The sequence below is a fragment of the Notolabrus celidotus genome, chromosome 5, assembly GCF_009762535.1.
Source record: "Notolabrus celidotus isolate fNotCel1 chromosome 5, fNotCel1.pri, whole genome shotgun sequence".
Taxonomy (NCBI): Eukaryota; Metazoa; Chordata; class Actinopteri; order Labriformes; family Labridae; genus Notolabrus; species Notolabrus celidotus.
In genome coordinates this window covers 15,950,431-15,969,677 of record NC_048276.1, presented here as the reverse complement: position 1 = coordinate 15,969,677, position 19,247 = coordinate 15,950,431, and the positions used below count along the sequence as shown (strand labels likewise).

General features: G+C 38.3%; 1 protein-coding gene and 1 long non-coding RNA gene across 4 annotated transcripts in view; one reads left to right on the top strand and one right to left on the bottom strand.

Moving 5' to 3' along the window:
* Window positions 1-19,247, bottom strand: part of LOC117813365 (seizure protein 6 homolog) — a 140,398-nt gene that overhangs the window by 42,765 nt on the left and 78,386 nt on the right. For both annotated transcript variants that reach the window (XM_034684543.1, XM_034684542.1), the window contains exon 4: window positions 9,086-9,278. In XM_034684543.1, the coding sequence (XP_034540434.1) occupies window positions 9,086-9,278 (193 nt within the window). The remainder of the gene's footprint in view (window positions 1-9,085; window positions 9,279-19,247) is intronic.
* LOC117813367 overlaps window positions 1-19,247 on the top strand; it is a 115,676-nt gene that overhangs the window by 44,135 nt on the left and 52,294 nt on the right. Inside the window, exon 3 of one of the 2 annotated variants that reach the window (XR_004631403.1) lies at window positions 10,506-10,641. This is a non-coding gene — a long non-coding RNA (uncharacterized LOC117813367). Of the gene's footprint in view, window positions 1-10,505; window positions 11,171-19,247 lie in introns of those variants that run through there. The other variant, XR_004631402.1, reaches the window with a different exon arrangement.

The window sequence follows — 19,247 nt, the reverse complement described above, 5'->3', positions numbered from 1 at the left end:
AGCAGATGTGGAGCTAATGTCTGTAGTTATTGTTTCCTTGTAGAGAGGAGGGAATAGTCACGATGGTAACAGACAGGTACATCTTCAGTTTTACAAAACTGGTATAGAGGAACGTTTTAAATCAAATCTACAATTTAATACAGAAACCAGAGTTGATGTAAAATCTACATCATTAGCTTGAAACATTTACTACTGATTCATTGTTCTGGGTGTTTAAATTTTGTGTGATCATTTTGCTGAAATTATAAACATGTTACGAAAGGACCCTGGCTTTTCCCCTATTAGAATCAGAATTGTATTCTAACATTGGTATTTCATTTACAAAACAGAAAGGACTGCTGATTATTTCAGTAGTATGAATAATTTTACAGTGGCATATTGATAGTTTGTTAAGTAGGCGATGTATCTTTTTAGTTTTGTTCCTTTTCCCACTCCTCCTTCACTTGATTGCAAAGTTAAAACCAAGGATGAAATAAAGTCTTCAAGCGTTGGACAAAATAGAAATAATTAAACATTGTGTTTGTATTGAAAAACAAGCTCAAAATACATAATATGGGTGTTTTAATGAGAAATGTATGCTAAAATCTAAAGATCAATAAAAAAGCTTTAATTTATCAGGAAATAAGAAATATGGTCAGATTAATGTAGCATTGGCAGGTTCTGTAATTAACAACTGACTGATGAAATGGCTTACATGTTGCAGTTCAGCAACAGCACCGTAACCAAGTCCCTCGTCAATACGCTTTTGTACTTATTGATTTCTGCAAAGTCTTAAAAGTAGCTGTTCCACCCTACCAGCTACGCAGCTTCACAGAGTTTTGGGATGCACCCATAATTTTCCCCCATTACGACTCTGTCACCGCCTCCGATGGTGGATCAGAGGCAGAACAACTACACCTGACCATTACGCCTCCATATGTTACACATTGGGGTGTAACAGAGGCGTACCTATACCGCCTCACACTGGCAATCTGCAAGCAGTTTAAGAGTCGCATTCGGAAGAATATACGTTTTCTGTCTTGGTTATTTCATTGTGTATTATATATTATTTGCTTTCTATTCTTTATAAAATCAAACTAATGTTTAAACCTCTGGCTTGAACATTTACAAAATCTCAGGGACTTCATTCTTAAACAAAGCACTACTGTGGGTATGGCCGTTCTATTGAAACCCAATATAAGTACAAGATAAACAGATGGTTATTTATGTTCAAACAACAGTGTGTCCTGTGTTGTAAATAATGCATCAATCCACCCACACATATTTTCAAAATACCCTGTAGGACAGCATCACAGGTCAGAACAAGGAGCCATTACTGACATTATACTATAATATCTGTCTGACATCATTTAAATCTGATATGTTTTTGTACCTGGTTTAATACCTGGTTTAAAATAGCCTTCCATAAAAAGCAGGGAGGAGGAAAAATTGAAAAAAGCCTTTGGGAGTTAAATGACATAGTTTAGAGTTAGAAAAGTTGTGTTTCTTTTTCTGCAGCTTGTCATATCCAATACATAATCATGAGGCATCTGAGCATGGGCTAAATGTCCTTTTGTCTTTTTTTATATTATTGTCTTTCACAGTATTGTTCAAAAGCAACACATTCTGTTTTGCTTCCTTTCTTATCTGTGCAACACTAATACATAACTTCTGCCTTCTTTGAATATAAATCGTTTCTGTTTATATTGCTTCCTGCCCTCTCTCACCTATCTAAAATTAAAGTTTTGCTTTTGTCAACAAATATGCAACCAACAATCTGCAGCTTGGGATCAGATGATGAGCTAGGATTTATTTTGCCCCCTGTCAAATGTTGCTTGAGATTAACTTCTTGAAATCATTCAAAAACAATTAGAAAAAAAGCAACTCACAAACACTCCTGCCATTACTGCTGCTGTGGGCACATTTCTCATTCGCCTGAGTGCTCCATATTGAGAATGCCGCTCTTCAACCGGTAATGAATGAATATTGGGAACGAGGGCCCATTAGATGAGGTGAGGAAGCCAGTAATACCCAGTTAGCCATCACATTTGGACAAACAAATAAAATGCATTTCAATTTTGATCCAATGAACTGTTTCACTCTGGTAATTTCAAGTGCTTCCTGAGTCTCTTTGGGTGGAGCGCTGGGATGTGATGAAACTTGGCAAGGTGAGGGCAGGAGATAATGGAGTGGCAGGAAAAAGAACACAAATAATACATGTAATTTCGGTTGGTATTGTTATATTTTATGGCAGAAATGTTGGAGAATACAGCTTCTTTGTTCACATTAAATGGAAAAAATGAGAAAAAGTTAATTATAAGCCACCTCTAGTTAGCTGTTGTTTTACTATTTTGGAAAAAACAACCCTCCTGCAGTTAGCAGGTAACTTAATGAGAGGACTGGAGGAGCATCACTGTATCCAAGCCTCGTGCCCTGGCTGTGCACTAAAGCATTACCTTTTACAGAAAGATCAATAGTGTTGTCTCTGGGAAAGTGATTCAGTTGTAGAAAGCCTGCCCACAGTTCTGCCATGATATGGCCTATTGATATTTATGTGGTCTGGTTAAAAACTCGATTTTAATGGTCATTTACTCAATGAAGGCTATTAAAGAGAAATAACTTTGGACTGGAGGTTGCATCTCATCAGTGATACTTACAAGTTGAGGTGAATGGTGGATTGCTGCCAGTGACACAGGTCCCCCTGCCACCTGATTTGTCAACCAGCCTTATTAGTTACAGCCGATCAATAATTCCTGTAAAACACCCCTGCCATCGGCCATGCCATTGATTCTGCTGTACTTCACAAGATGTTGAAATGACAAGCTTCCCTATAGACATTAAAAGGTCAGAAAGGATGGCATTTCATCGGCTAGATTACAAAGAGGTTCTGGTTGAATTCTTTTGAGGGTCAAGAAACATGTTACCTTGCCTTGTTCAGGTTTGCTTGCCATTGCTGCACTTAATTTTAGTGATCATACAGACAAATTCCCTTTCTTTCTTTCCTTTCTTTTTTAATAAGTGAACCCATTCATTGACCCCTGAGCTGAACACGTCTGAACAGATCTTGTACTGGTAGAAGTAAAATTTTAAAACCATATAATGTTGAGATTTAATTTCCCTGCTTCTTTTTTTTCAGTTTGCGTTTCCAGCTGCTTACACTTAATGAGGAGAGAAGCTCTCCACATGCTAACTTTTTATTGCAACAGATTAATCAAGTTTTAGGTGTTATAAGTCAGAAAATAATTTAATAATACAGTATGTCAGTAGGTCTGTTTTATACATAGCAAATTAATCTCTACATAAATCCAGTAATATTTCTGTTGTAAATGTATATGGGATTGTAAAGCGAGGTCTTATTATTATTATTATTATTATTATTATTATTATTATTATTATGTTGTGAAGATGCTACATAAAGGCATAGCTAAAGAAAGCCTGAAACCCAATAACTACACAATTATTTTTTTACAAGCTCCATGCACTGAAACTCAGCATGCAAACATTTGAACAATCAGATAAAGCCCCAGCTTGTTGTAAGCTATCTGTGGATTTATTTGGCGGCACTGGAAACAGTATTACAGCCACTTGAAATCATTTTGCATAAGAGATACGTGTTACAAGTCCAGGTAATATTTCAATTATGTGGGTGGCAGAAAGACAGAGACTACATTTGACAAATAAACATGCTTCGATATACAGTTATTTGCTACACTTTATATCGCCATTGCAATGTTAAACAATGTATTCTCAATATCAGACTTCTGATATTGTGCAGGCTCTGTTAGTATGTACATTTTCATTCTCATTGTATGTTGATATCTACATGAAACCAGGGCTCTTTTTTACAGTGTAGCGTATTTTCATATTGATACTCCCTGCTCAGCAATAACTTGGACAAAGAAAATAAGCCCCAGGATGCATTACTTCATGTTTTATATTAGTGCGTTGTAAGTTGAATACATGCATTTTTACATATATAATAGCTACAGTTGCTGTCTGTGGCAATTATTGTTGAATAGACAATGTTTTGTAAATGAGGATATGTGCACATGTGTGTGCATTCAAGGGAAAGATAAGGATGAACAAGGAAAGGGACACACGCCTCTCGTCCCACATGCCTACTACCAACTCTATACATAAACAATAAAGCACACGTATAATCACGCTCCTAGTGTCAGGCTTACTGCTGATGTTATAGATGCATCCATCAGTCTGCCATCACAGGCGGAGCCAACGCTGCAGCAGATATTAATTACCCTGAGCTGAGATCCATCTCTCCACAGTTCTGTCTCCTTCTCCACGCTTGTCCAATCACATTTTTCACAGCCCATTATAAAGGACAAGGTGATACTCTGCTTACCAAGGAGAGGGACACAAATTGAAACATCTTATGTGTCTCCAGTTTGTCTAGTCTGCTGGAAATATGCTCTGAGCCTTTTTCTTTCACATGAAGAAACAAATCTGTCCTATCAACTTTTAGTCCAGTAGATAGTTTGGTGGATGGCAGAGCCCAAATCTGACCCGGGAAACATCTACATAACTGTGAAAACATTATCTGTTTTTTAATTACTCTTCATACAATATCACATCAAGAGGAGGTGGATCTCTCCTGCCATCAGGATAAGTATCTAGAGATAAAAATAGTTAAGGGTTGCTGTGTTGAATTAAATTTGTTCACAGATAAAGCCCTCTTTGTGTCAATTACATTAGTTAGACACTCAGCAACCCAGGGCCATTTCTCGCCATTTTTATGTCCTTGGCTGGTCATCCACAGGCACATTTTTAGTTAAGGGGCATTTCGACCGGAGGAACTTTACCCCAGAACTAGGGACTTTACCCCTGAACTATGTGCGTTTCGACCGGTGGAACTAGGGTCTAAATATAGTTCAGGGGTAGATAATCTCCCCCTTAAAAAGCCCCTGCTAGGGGGGTAGTAATTTTCGAAAGCCCCGGGGCTTTGGGGGGGCAGGGCCTGCAATGCTGAACGTGAGGGATGGTGATGGTCGCATGCACACAGTCAAAAGCACAGAAGAAAAATGTTTTCTTTCTTTTCTTTTGCTGCAAGAATAAATTGCATTAATATTTGGCAGTTTGTGACAAACATGACACAAACCAGAAATATATAGAGACGAGAGTAAAGAAAAAAAAGAAAGTGTCTGATTGGTAGATTAAAGGCAGTGTGTTTATTCCGCCCGTTGTCTACAACGACATAACCCATGTGTGATTCACTTGATTTCTCTTTCTTAACTTTGTTCTATATCTTTTGTATGTGTGTGTACTTTTCAAAAGAAGAAGCTGTGATTCTCTTGATTTAGCAGCTTGTATCAGTAGTCTTCTCTCAGCCCACTGCGAATGTGTCTCTCCCGGTGTTACGGTTTTAAAAGTGACCCTGTAAACTGGAGACCTTCAGCTGAATGTAACGGTGTTTGTGGAGTTAACACAGCTGTTGAAACCCAGAGGGAATTTTAAGATTAAATATCCTCATCAGATAAATATTTAATGATCGTCTAAAACACCAGCGATCTCTGCCACGGCTTGTTGAGTTAAAAATGATTTCAAAGCCGTGTTGAAAAACCTTTGCTACTCGCACTTATCTCCTCTCACGTGTTGATTCAGTGAATCTAAAACAGCGAGCTGAGTCTCTTCCATGCTAACAGGTTAACCGTTGTGATACCTGCCGGTACATCTTCTTCTGTGGTGTCATCTGTGATGAATGGCATTCGTCTTTGTTTTGCTGCCCTCTACTGGTCTGGTGGTGTACTGCATTTACTTTTTATTGCCTCCATACGTCACTGGCCTGATTTGCACAATCTACCCGGGGCTTTGGCCCTGCGGTCGAAACGCAGGCAACAATGGGGGGCACAGAACCTTTTATACTCTTGCTCGAAAGGGTTGAGTGAAGTATGTAGATTTATATGGATGTTGTAACTTCACTGGTTCTTGTCCTGATTCCAATCAATCAATCAATCAATCAATCAATCAATCAATCAATCAATCAATCAATCAATCAATCAATCAATCAATCAATCAATCAATCAATCAATCAATCAATCAAAGTCTCTGTGCTAAATTAACATCCCAAAAATAGATCAGTATTACATTTAGGGCAGTAAATTAGGTGTACCTGAAATGTGTTTTTTAGTTCACACGTTGGAAAACCTCAGCCTTGTTTGAGCTCTACCAGCATTAGACAGCTGGCATTCAAGTAGAAAACATCTGGCTTTATATCGAAATAGCTTATCTATATTAATTATGAACATTGAGATTACTCTCAAAGGTGTAGATCATCCCAGCTTTTATCACTACATACTTTCCTTAACTAATTAAAATGATGTGACTGGTTCAAAGGACACACCTGCACCGCACATACATAATATCTGGGTTATGAGCCTTATCTCGGATGTGATCTCATTCAGAATGAGATGTTAGCATAAGGAACCATCTGGTTATTTGTTTACTATAAAGTGGTTTTAGCAAATGTTATGTGGATCCAAAAATAAACCGCAGCCAGCTGTTTCAATTAATAATGTCGGCAGCAACACCCAGCGTAATGTCACCAAGGAGTCTGCCTGCATCAGGTGCATAGTGCAATAAGTTCATTGGCTTTATTTAGCATTATTACCCGGCCTCCCTTACTAATCACCAGGCTGTGTTAAATACCTGACTCTGATTGGTTGCAACCCATTGACAATGGTTATTAATTCTGAATAGCAAAGGGAACACTAGGGAAAACCTGATCACTCATGTCAGACATATCAAATCAGTCCATGGAAGAGATACTTACACATATGGTGTTTATGCCTTTACCTCTTTCGGTTGATGATCTGACAAAAATGATATTTTCTAATAACATTTGTCAACAACATGAAGTATTTTTGGTATTAATCTCCGTTTATTGGAGAGCACAAAACGTTAGACTTGTGGTTAATGGCTGATCAGTCAACAGGAGGAATAGGAGGACAACAACAGCAACAAACAACGATGGATGCTTAACACACAAGGAGCCGAGTGAAAGACACATCAAGAAAACAGACACAAAATAACCACCAACTGCAACACGATATGGACTTTGGTAGAGTTACAAGACTGGTTAAGTGAGAAGAAAATGTCAGCAGTTAAGGGGAAGAGGACCTTATACAGGTGCTGCTGTTATTTTCTGCATCTGTTGAGAATGCCAACGGACAATAAAAGTTCTTCTCTCACCCTGTCAGGATTTTATTTCAAATAATCACTCTGCATTATCCCTATCTTTAAATTGAGTGTATACATAGATGGATTTTGTAATAATCCAGAAACATAATCCTGCTGAAAAACATTTACTTGATGCAAAAAGGGGAAGTGAAGGACAAAAGTACCCCTACTGACAGAGTAAGTTTTTCATCTCTTTGTCACCATCTGTCCTTCTACATGAATCACCCTGTATGATCTGTCCAACCCCTTGCTGTCATCATTCAGCCTGACCACACACTGATATTCAACAACCACGGGCTGATTTATCTCACGACAGCGTCAATGTTTTGATGGTCGCTTTCATTTCTGAGCTGATGAAAGAGCTGCAGTAATGTGGTGGAATGAATGTTTTGTCCAGCAGCTTCCACCATCAACTCAAATCGATGGGGCATGTAATTGGTGGCCACTTTGTGTGATTGCTAAGATAAACAGACAGTGTTGAGGACATAGGGGATCAATGTCAAGTACAAAGCAAGCGCAGAGAGGGGAAAAAATTTATGATCCATCATATTCACAGACAACCCACTGTAACTATCTCCACTAAGAGATTTTATGACTTAAACACAACCACACTTAACAGTTCATTTTGTTTGGTTTAATCTCTGCAAAAAACAGTAGATTGAGAACTTACATTAAGGGTCTGTGTCCATTTACAGTTTTTGCGCTGGCTGCGCCTTTTTTCTGTCCTTTCTCCCCCACTAACCACTCAAAATCAAGAAGGGGTGGGACTTCTGGTATCAACTTTGTTAACAACAAAAGTGGGGATCCATACAGCAAAAACTAACCACACTTGTGTTTCAAGTGTGTATGAAGCAAAGCTATGTTACTGATTATTAATGACTGCTTATTGATTTATTTAATCCTAGTGTTAATTGAGAAATTGTAACTGTAAAGCATGGGAAATTTGTTATTGGATTTGGCTGTTTAAAAGGCTATTTTAGGTCCTTCTTTGATGAAGAGTCACTGCCTTTTTAAGATAAAGTTGTGTGTTGCAAATAGACAGTGGAAGTAGTCAGTGGAGGCTTGACTAGATTTGGAGTCACATTTTGTTACCATGTCTGTCTTGTTATATATTTTTTTTTAGTATAGAATCCAGCATCATCCTATACATATTTGGTTTTGTGACACTTGAATAGCACTGGAATAAAGTTGTTTTTGTTGTTACACTCTAAAACGGCTTTGGTCTGGATGATTGCACTGGATACAACACGGAGATTCGGGTAAGCCAGGACTACCAGCTAGCTTGCAGTTTTGTCAGCTACAAAGTAAATAACTTCTAGGTCTAGAGCTGCTACTGCTGCTACTATTAAGACCAAATTTCTAAAATGCCACTGAATGAAAGTAAATATGAAGTACAGAGCATTTTAAACCAGACTTGGTGATCAACACTTAAGGTATGTTGATAGAAATAGTCCCTAAATGTGTTTATTAAAGCTTTGGGATTGGTTCCTGTTATTTCTGTCCCGTGTTGTAACCTCTAGGGCTGAAAAATGAATCCAACACTTAACTGTTAAAAAATTAAGCATTTTTGGTCTGATCATTAACCAAGTCTGGCCAGCTACCGCCACTGATAGGTTTATCACAACATGGAATTCTATCAGCAGACATACTCCTTTGTTAGCTTAAGAATTAGCCCAAGGAATGGACTGTATATCTCATACTACTTGTTAACTTGTTGTTATAGCTTTTTTGTCAACCCCTTGCTCCCCCAACAAATAATTTGATTAAAATACAATCAGTGTTATTCCCAATATGACACCTATGTATTTGCTATACATGAGGTACATATTAAAATCTATTGGGAGCAAAGCTATGCTAAGCTTAACTGGCCAACCCATTATTGTGTGACAGCAAAGCTAGCATGATATTGGCTCACCTTGGTAATGCAGATGGAGGAATCCAGAGTTGTGTTGTTGCTCACTACGGAATTGTATGGAGATCTGGTTGCTCCGACTGCGTAACACAAGGCCCCTCAACAAGACCGACTCATTGGCGAGGATGAATGGTTCTCGGCCACCCGTGTCCTCCACTGTCACCTGCTCGCCTTCCATCACACTCACATTTAGTACCTGGAGATAAAAAAAGATAGATAGTTTTGTATGATTTCAGAGCAGCAATGGTTTATTTTTCAGTTAGTAACTCTAACAAAATATCTGTGAAGGTTCTCAGTCATCCAGATCATGGTAATCCAAATCTTGATCCGTAAGGCAACTGGACTGGTAGAAATTCTACCAGTCCAGTTGCCTTACGGATCAAGCTTTGGGTCTAACAAAATACATTGTTCATTATGTATATGATGTCAAAAGTTTCAATTTGGATTTAACATTTGCTTAAAGCAGTACAACAAAGTATTGAGTTGGAGTTTGTAAAATCAAGAATTCTGAATTCCTACAGAACATTTTTCATTTTCATTGAAAAAAAAATATTGGTTATCGCTGAACTTTTAATAATCTGTATCAGACCTGAAAAATCAATATTAGTCGACCCCTACTTTGAACCTATGGTCTGTCTGAAGGAGCAATGTGTAAACACCACTTTGAAATTTGAAAAGAGACTATGTTGGTCATTTCTTCACAACTTTCTGACATCTTGTAGAGTACACCATTTATTATCTATGTGAAAAATAAGCAGCAAGTTCATAGAAAACTAAACCTTTTTTGGTTGCAGCCCTTTTGATTAAACGTAGTCTGTCACTGTGGCATCTCTTTGCATCATGTATGATGTCATGCTATCAAAGAGCTCCGAGACTGATTTACCCTTTGCAGACGATCTATCATCTCGGTATAGTGACACATTATACCAGGAATTATAAAGCTAGCAGCCAGTGAATTGTATTTTTAGCAATGAAAATGTTGAACATTTATACCCAGTCTTTGAAAAGACAAACAGGCTATTAAATCCAATACTGAACAAATAGAGATCATACTGCACAGAAACCTAGTGACTAACTGTTGACTTATGAGCTCTCAGATCACACCAGATGGGATCTTAATTCAGCACCACCACTGTTGTGTGCTGTTTTCATTTAAAGCCAACTTTATTCTAATGATGTTTCTGGGAAAAATGGGTCACCTGCTGTTTTACTTTGCACTGCTGTCTTCCAAAGCAGTTGCTGAGGGGTTTGTTTGGTTAAATCATTTCTTTGTTATCCTGTAATGTAGACATGTTTTTGAGCAATTGTGTAATCTGTCTGGGTCATTCTACCCTTGGTTTTATTCCTGATTGACTCATCCTCTGTCAGTCTTCTCCTTGTGCCTGTGAGCCTCTCTGACAGCAGTGCTTTACGTCTTCAACAGGTTTGAAGGAGCATCTGCAGCTAAATCTGGAGAGGGAACCTCGGGAGGATTGCATGTAGTTAAACTGTCAGGATAATGGAGCACTGACACATTTTGGAGCAACATCTGATTAATTCCCCAAAGAGCTATAAAAGAGGTATGTTAATCCAACAGCAGGTCATGATTATTATTCTCTGCGATAAAAATAAAAAAGCTTTATCTTTCTCATGTGTTTGTTAGACTTTAACTAAAGCTTATCCAACACTGAATCTTCATATACAGTCCAAATTATTTGAAAGTGTTTACTTAGTTACTTTGGAAGTTTGTTTGGAGGGTGTTTTTGTTAGTCTGTTTTTTTTATTGCACTCAGTGTGACAATAGAGGCTTTAAGAGGCCTATTATAGAGTTATTCGCCTATTAAACAGCTTTTATGGGTTGTCAGTGGGAGCATATATTTGAGTTGTAAGCTCCTACTCTGCCTTCAGGTCATCTCTTGGTAAAAGGAAAAGCCCACATTTGTAAAAGGGCTGTGACACCTTTAGTGGCCATGGTAATTATGATATGAGACAAGCAAAAGAGTGGGTCAGATAATGATGACCTATAAATGAGAAGGTCCAAATCATAACGTCATTGGGGTTAATTGCTTGGTCGAAACAAATAAAGAACTTTGAGATAGGAAATTGGAGCTTGTGTACAATGTGAAACCAAAAGTGAAAGATAAGTTATTTCAATTTACCTCAACTATGTCAAGTACTAAACACTAAGTCTAATTATGCGTATTTAAACCAATAAAGTCATGTAACATTTATCAATCAAACTTCAAAGTTGAGTTATGGTAGCAGACTAAAGTTACGTCTTGTATTCAATGCAACATTGTTTCTTATTTGTTCCATTTGGTAACCCTTTGACCAAACCCAAAACACACCCTCAAAATCCAAAACCAAATAGTTTTCTGCCCAAAACCCAAACCCAACCAAACAGTGACAAATATATCATACTAGTATTGTTGCCATGGTGACAAATTTCTGGTGACTTCCACTAGACATGCTAATAAGACTAGATTATTATGCACCATTTGGAAGTTGCAGCTGACACCATCTGAAGCATTGTAAAAAATAAAAAAAAAGAACTGAAAACAGACCACTACATTGTCCTCTAACATCCAAAGCAGGCACACTAAATATTTCTTCTTTATTCTTAAGTATAATTCAAATATGTTAACAGTATGTAACTAAAAAATGTGTTCTTGTGTCTATATTGTGTTCAGTTGACTAAAAGATTGAACATTGTCACCTTCCCTAGTTAGTACCATAATTGATTGTCAGTCAAAGCAATCATTCATGTTTTTAGTATTATAGGCTTAATGCTGGTCATATGTTGTATTTAAGCTGTAATGCAGCCACTTCCCTCTAGCCAGTGCTGTAGCTCCGGTTAATGACTATTTCCATGATGCTATAATGCTTTACTACCTGAATGTAAACAAGCACTGATGACAGAGTGCAGTGCGGTTGGAAGTACTTGAAAATGGACATTAAGTTGTATGTTGACTGTGTCAGGTTAAACTAGCTTATAACCACTACCCCAGAACAATGAATAACCAGCACAGGCATGTGGACGTTAACCTGGGCAGCTAAAGGCTGATGGTGCAAGTTCTGCTAACATTAACTACACTTGGCAAACCAATTAGACATTGTTTTCCCTCAGACTCTGTGATCCTCTGTTTACTTTTAAAAATGTGTGCTAAACTTTGACTATTTTCTGGATGTTGTATTAGCTTTAGACTGTTGTTTTGTCAGAAATTGAGTTTTCCTCCTAACAAGTGGGAAATTAGCTGCTTTGGAACATCCATCGCCCAAAGTGTGCCTTGCCCTTGCTTTGAAAGATAAATGCAACATCAAAACCAATTCAACCACATCTTTGTCAAGCCCTCAGTGAGATTCATAACATGTTCTGAAAGCTAATGCTGTCATATGTATTGGGCTCAGGCTTCAGGTATGCCGTGATGCAGAAAAAAGCGTTGCCCTCCAAAGGCTGTTGTCCCTGAGGTAATATGTGTGCTGGAGTGTTAGTGCAACAGACTGGAAAAGCTGAGACAGTGGGCAGGATGAGCACATTGGACAACAGTGGCAGGAAAATGAATTTGGTCAGGTTGGCTAACTGTCACTCAGTCGAAGGGGAGCTGACAATGAGTGCAGAGAGGCTAATGGACACTCTGAGACGAAGCTTAGAGGTGACTTCCTCCTGAATGATCCATGAGGTCAGCCACTTTGATTGATTTGATTTTTATCATGACCAGAGTCAAACACAATACCCCTCTGTAGAGTTTTCAGACAGACTGTAAACACAGAAAACAAACAGAATATCCAAATTGTCAAACAGAAGATAACCTTACAGTTTGTGTGTAAGTTTAAAAATTACTTATCTGTATTTCAAATAACACATCTTTGGATTTTGTCACTGTTGCTTAAACAATTCAGTTGTTGCAGGAGCCTTTAACAGCAGTGAGTAATAAAGGGATGTCGCTCGATTTTAGAATCCCTGTTTCTCTGTTTCTCAAGGGCAACAGCAATGACAGAGCCTCAGGCACAGTTCTTTTTTTCCACATCTGCCTTTTTTTGTCTCTGAGTTAATATGGAGGGCTTGGATGTTTTGCAAATCAGGTTACTTCTGATACACGCACATCTTATAGCTTCACACCACAGTGCATAAGACTGAAAATGCAGACATTTTACAAGTGCAATTCCAGGTTTTTACCTGGTGTTAGCTTTTCTTGCATTCTTAAGACCCTCTAAGATCCTTGAGGCCATGGAACAAAAAAAAAATCAATTTCATCCAGAACATCTTGTATAACGCTGCTTTAAAATTACAAGATACAACGTTTTAAAAATGTGTATGGTGGTATTTTACTCATAGAATTTTCAGTGAGGGAGTTATGTTTTCTAAAGTCTGGTCGTGTTTATTCAGGATTCATATGAAATGAAAAAGACCAGAGACTTCAGTGTCCTTCATCTTTTACTTTCACTCTCAAATACTTATACTGTGATGTGTTTCAGTTTCCTCTCCAACAATTATGTAAAGCTGGTGATTCAATGGGAGGTGTCTGATTGTTCATGCATATTTCAGTCAAAGCCTCTAAAAAAGTCAGGCTGGAAATCAATTTGTAAAGGTTCATCCTGGTAACGCAGCCTGCCGTCTACTTACATATTGATCCTGTAACAGCAAAGTATTAGCATCCCAGTGTGTGATTTCCCATGAAGTTACAGCATTGTGGAACCCTGAGATATAATCATGTAGCAGGTGCTTAACATACAAACACAGTCAGACATGCACATGCACACACAGAGCTGTTCCGTCCTGCCTACTTTGCTGGCTCACAGTGATCCTGTCTTGCCTCTGTAATTCCTCTATAACTATATCTGATAAGGGGTAGAACGACTTGGTCCCACCATCACGCCACTGAGCCATTCATATTGATGGAAAACTTTAAAATATCTATAATTTTAGGATTCTTTATACTTCAGGAATAAAGATCATACAACTACATTTTAGAATGTTCTAGCAGTATGTTCTGGAAATGTGTACATTTTGGTTTAAATTTGGAGTTAAATCCACCTGCTATGGTGTCCCCTGAGCAGCTCTCCATCCCTATGGTGATGGTCCACTATTTTATGTTCTGTCTGACATCCTTGTAAAACAGTGATGGCCTTTTTGCCTGCATGTGCATTCCCTTTAGTGCATAAGTGTACCTACTGCTACCTATTGCATTTCCTTTTATTAACATTTAAAAAAAAGTGCAACCCAGTACAGGAAATAATTTGACAGTTGCTGTATATATATTTCATTAATAGAATAGAGTAGAACATCTTTATTGTCATTGTAACAGGTACAACAAAATTAAGTGCAATCGCATGTAATGTCAAGCTGCTTTCTTCTCTCCTTCACTATTACATTACTTCCAAAATGTTACAATGTATGCTATAAAGAAAAGCTTTCAAGAATAAGTCATGTGTTTTTTATTTTTTACTTATTCATTATTGTTAGATATTCACACCAGTTAGTCTAAATAATTTGTGTTTTATAAGATATGATTGTTTAGAAGTAATCATCACAGTGTGTACATGAGTTTGTGGCATTAAGTCCATCTGTTGTGAGATACCCACTCTGACATTGCAGCAACTTATAATATTATTATAGTGAGGTCAAACAGATGGTGGGTCCGTGACCACTCTGTTTACATACACCAGGGAGGCTCATGAAGGACAGGTGAGCAGATAGCGGACAGTGAACACTTGGACTGATAGATAGTTTGGCCCCAGAGGGCCCTATCATCTGTCATCCACCCAGGGACCTGTCAGTGCAGCCAGCAACAGCTGTCCTGCCTCAATTATGAATCATTGGCCATGTCAGGAGACATCACACTACCTTATCTTCTCCAGTGCTGCAGCCAAATGCCCACAGGGAATTCTCACTGCCTCTCTCGCTCTCACACACATACATATATGGACGAGTTTGTGCGTGTGTGTGTGTGTGTGTGTGTGTGTGTGTGTGTGTGTGTGTGTGTGTGTGTGTGTGTGTGTGTGTGTGTGTGTGTGTGTGTGTGTGTGTGTGTGTGTGTGTGTGTGTGTGTGTGTGTGTACACATGCATGTACCTCTGGGCTGTAATGAGAGCAGGCTTATTGTAACTGGTAGTTGGAATCTCTGCCTCAGCACACACATTTGTTGGGCTGGGGATTTGGCTGAGTGAGCACATTTCTGCACCAACCACAACATTATCAGAGGATGCCATCTAAACATTGCTGTTCCATTCACAGAATTGTGTTTTGCAAAGAAATAATTTGTGTAGTGTTTTTTATTGATCCAGTGTATTGGTTTGGGCAAGTTTTGTTTCAAGAAATATTGGAAATATTGGACAGCTCTTTTGGGTACGTTCTGTCTGACGTCATGCTTTGCTTTTTTCCCCAAAACTTTTCCAAAAAGGAAATATTTCCTGAGCCCAATCAAAATGAGAGGACTCGAGGAGAGAGGGTCATCTCTCTCCTCCAGCCAGTCTTTTCAATCAAACCTTTATAATGAACAGACCATCCTCCAAGGCCACAGTGCAATCGACAGGCCTAGAACTGCTCACAGAATACAAAAGATGGGGGGGAAATCTCTTGAATTAAGGTTTCCAAGGGTAACAATATTTGCAGGATTGAATGCCTTGATCTTGTTGTGTTTGCCGTGACCTTTGCAGAACAGAGAGCTTGCAGTGTGATGCAGTGTTAAACAATGAGGGAAAACAGTAAGCAAAGGTTATGATCCTTATTATCACATCCTAACCGAAAGCAACTAAGCATGGCTATTAATCTGCAAATATAAAGTCATTGCAGGTATCTGACAGTCAGCCAAACATTAGAGAAACACTTAAATATCTGGAAAACAGTTAGGGAGTTACTATCTACAATGCTGTCTACAATAAATGTGCAATTTGGGAGAGAAAGAATAATTATCTCTGGTGCTTTGAAATAAACAACCTGACAGACAAATGAGACATTTAACACATGGTGTGTGATCCTTATTCACTCATTTATTAATTTATCTGTAAGCACACAGAATGAGTTAACTGTCCACAGAGGCAGACTCTCACTGATAATTTACCATTGGAAACATCTGGTGGTGCTCTGCAATGAACATTTACACTGACTCACAGGAGCCATTGCTGATGCAGAAATGAGCAGTATGTAATCAAAATGATCCCACTATACATGGAAATTAAATGACCCTGCTGCTGGGGGCAATAAATCACCAGCCATTGGACTCGCCAGCTGCAGTGTCATCATTACTATGATAAAACCTGCTGGCTTACATGTGCAGTGGAGCAGATTGGTAGTGGACCTACCTCATAGCCCCATATCGGAGGCTCACATTTAAATAATCTTGGTATAACACATCCAGTTGGTGCTTTTGTGTATCTCCTGATATATTCATATAAAAAGAATTCCTCCTCTGCTCGTTATTATAAAAGCGTTATCTTAATTGAACATTCACCTCTATATAAACAACCAAGTCTGTTTCTTGTTTGCCCTGCTGTCTAAAACAATGGACCCTACCAATCAGTAAAGGCTGAACGTTAATGAGAGTATGCAGAGCCAGGGGCTTAAAACAAAACTTACATACTCAATGTCACTTCTGTCATATTTGAGACAGCTCATTTTATACTCCTGAGATCAACAAATGTGCCCTCTACATATTGACCATCTTCATTTAATCGCTTCATGTATTTGCACTAGCAAGATCTGTGTGTTAGTCATAAAGTTTCATTGGTCTCCGTGTTTTTTATCAGATTTTAAAAAAACAAAACTGAAATGCCAGGAGGAAATATCTTTAAACTGGCAAAACTCAACTATACGCGGATTCAATTGTAGTTGTCAAAGGACAAGGTCACCACAATTTCCCAAAACATCTTTGGACATGACTCAGGAATGCTCAAATTGAGTCAAGAAATGTCTATCAGTATGATGATGGAAATGGTGGGGTGAATTTCCTTCCCATTCTCCTGACAAGAGCCTCTCAGGAACCCAAGGAAAAGAGAGAGAAAAAGGGAGTGTCTTTAAATTTGGCAAAAACATTCGCTTGGACTCAGATTAACTTGCTGGATTTTGTTGATCAAAGGTCTGTGTGATCTTGTTTCGGCCCCCTTTTTTAGTGTGAATTAGATACAATGGCCATAGAGATTTTTTTTTAAAACTGATACCAGTAATAACTTGTTCCTCATTTGGTTAATACCAAGCGGCAACCTCCAGCCGCAAGAATAGAAGACAATGCGGAAGTACTAAAAACTGCAGTTCCTCGAGTGTTAGCTTGAGGCTGGCTACGGAAGTACCGGAAACCACATACACACAAATTCAAATAAGCCGATTTTTACAGCAGAAATTAACATGTTTACAGCCTGGTTCAAAAAACTAGTGTAGTCTGGGTAGCTCAGTTCTCGATCGGCACACACTGTACGGGGGGTGAATTTTTTATAACGCAGTAATTTCAAATGTATTAAAATGACCAGTTTTCCATTATGAGAGGCACAGCTGACTTAACTGACAGTCAGGTAGATTTTGGCTAGGAGGCTAAAAGCCCGCCTCTTCACCTCAATAGCTCCCGCCGACAATCGGCTTCAAAACAGCGCTTTAGAAACAGATGGGTGACGTCACAGAGACTATGTCCATTATTTATAAAGTTTATGGTTAATACTGATAAAAGATTACCAATGTTTTCTTCACAATGCTATATTTTAAAATGTGTAGCTTTTTCAAGGGTAAGAATGGCTATGATTTAGTGATCAAAGTGGCAGAAGCATTACGAACCAATTTCTAGCTAAAATCACTGTTTGATATCTCACAAAAAGCAAAGAACAGGTCTGACTCTTTAATCTTCTTTGGCTACCACAGCAAACCGGAGCACTCCAGTGCATGCAATAATGTCTTTTTCCTACTTAATTCATCATCCAGCCACTGGGCTGTCAAACTAAGCATGCTCACTGGACTAATGTCGGAAGTCCAAATGTCCATGGTATCTGTATGTCACTGATGTTGTAATCAGTCTATGGATGTTTGTAGAGCTCACATCGTACAGGGCAGGTAGGGATATGTCTGCAATGTAGACGTGACTTGGGAGGGTTGTCCAAATTCATTGACGCAATCAATGAAAAAATAAGTTACTGATGAATTTGATAGCTAGTAATTAGTCAGTGATGTCATCCCACGTCCCATTTCATGCTGTGCCAATGTTTTAATTGGTGCTTTTGCTAGCTGCAGCTATTGTATTTCCTCAATACATCTTTGTTGTGATGAAAACTTTCAGATGACTCACAAGAGTCAAAATGTTTTTTTTCCACCTTCTGGAATACGTGTGTAACGTCAACAAATATCAATCATGTTATCCTCCAATGAAACAGTGAAAAACATCAACACTACTTTTGCCCTCTCATCAGCTTGGATGCATAGGTTTGTTGGTAAGTAAATAAAGGCAATTTTTACTGGTTGTGTTTATCAAATCAAAATGTGGAAGAATATATAATTATAAAACCTCTATTATATGCTGATGATTTATCTGACTGATATACGTATATATACAGTATCATGTATCCCTATTTCTGACACATCTGGTATACTTTTAATTTGTCAACAACACTGTGGATCTCACAATAATTGATGAACAGTTTAGCCTTTTTTACGCCTCAAGTACTGGCTCAGTCTTTTATTTGTAGAGGGCTCTATAAACAAATACAAAACCAGTAGAGAAACAGAGAGAGACAAACAGAGCCGGGACAGATGGACGATCTTTATGGTATTATGTTCCCACTGTAAATGCTGGAATATAGTATCAATAGCTCCAGTTTAATGTAAGTCGAGTCATGCCTTTCTTCAATTGTTTGGGAACTGCATCGTTTCAATGTATTTTTACAGGGAAATATGGTCCGGGTTATTCCGTTGGACACATGAAACATGGAAACTATTTGGCTTGGGTATTTAATATAAGGTGATAATTTTAGTTTCCTAACATAAGCTTCAGTTCAGGAGAATTTTACACATTTTAATTGAAAACATTGAGAATTAAAAAAAAGGGTTTATGAAATTGAATTCCTCCTTTTCTGATAGATCACTTTAACTTTCCGTCTGTGGTGCCTTTGACATTGACATTCCTTTGCTGCAGTATGCATTTTTTGCATAAATTTAAATCCATGCATTGTTGATTACGCTTCACATTTCCTAGAAAGCTTCTTTTCTCTCC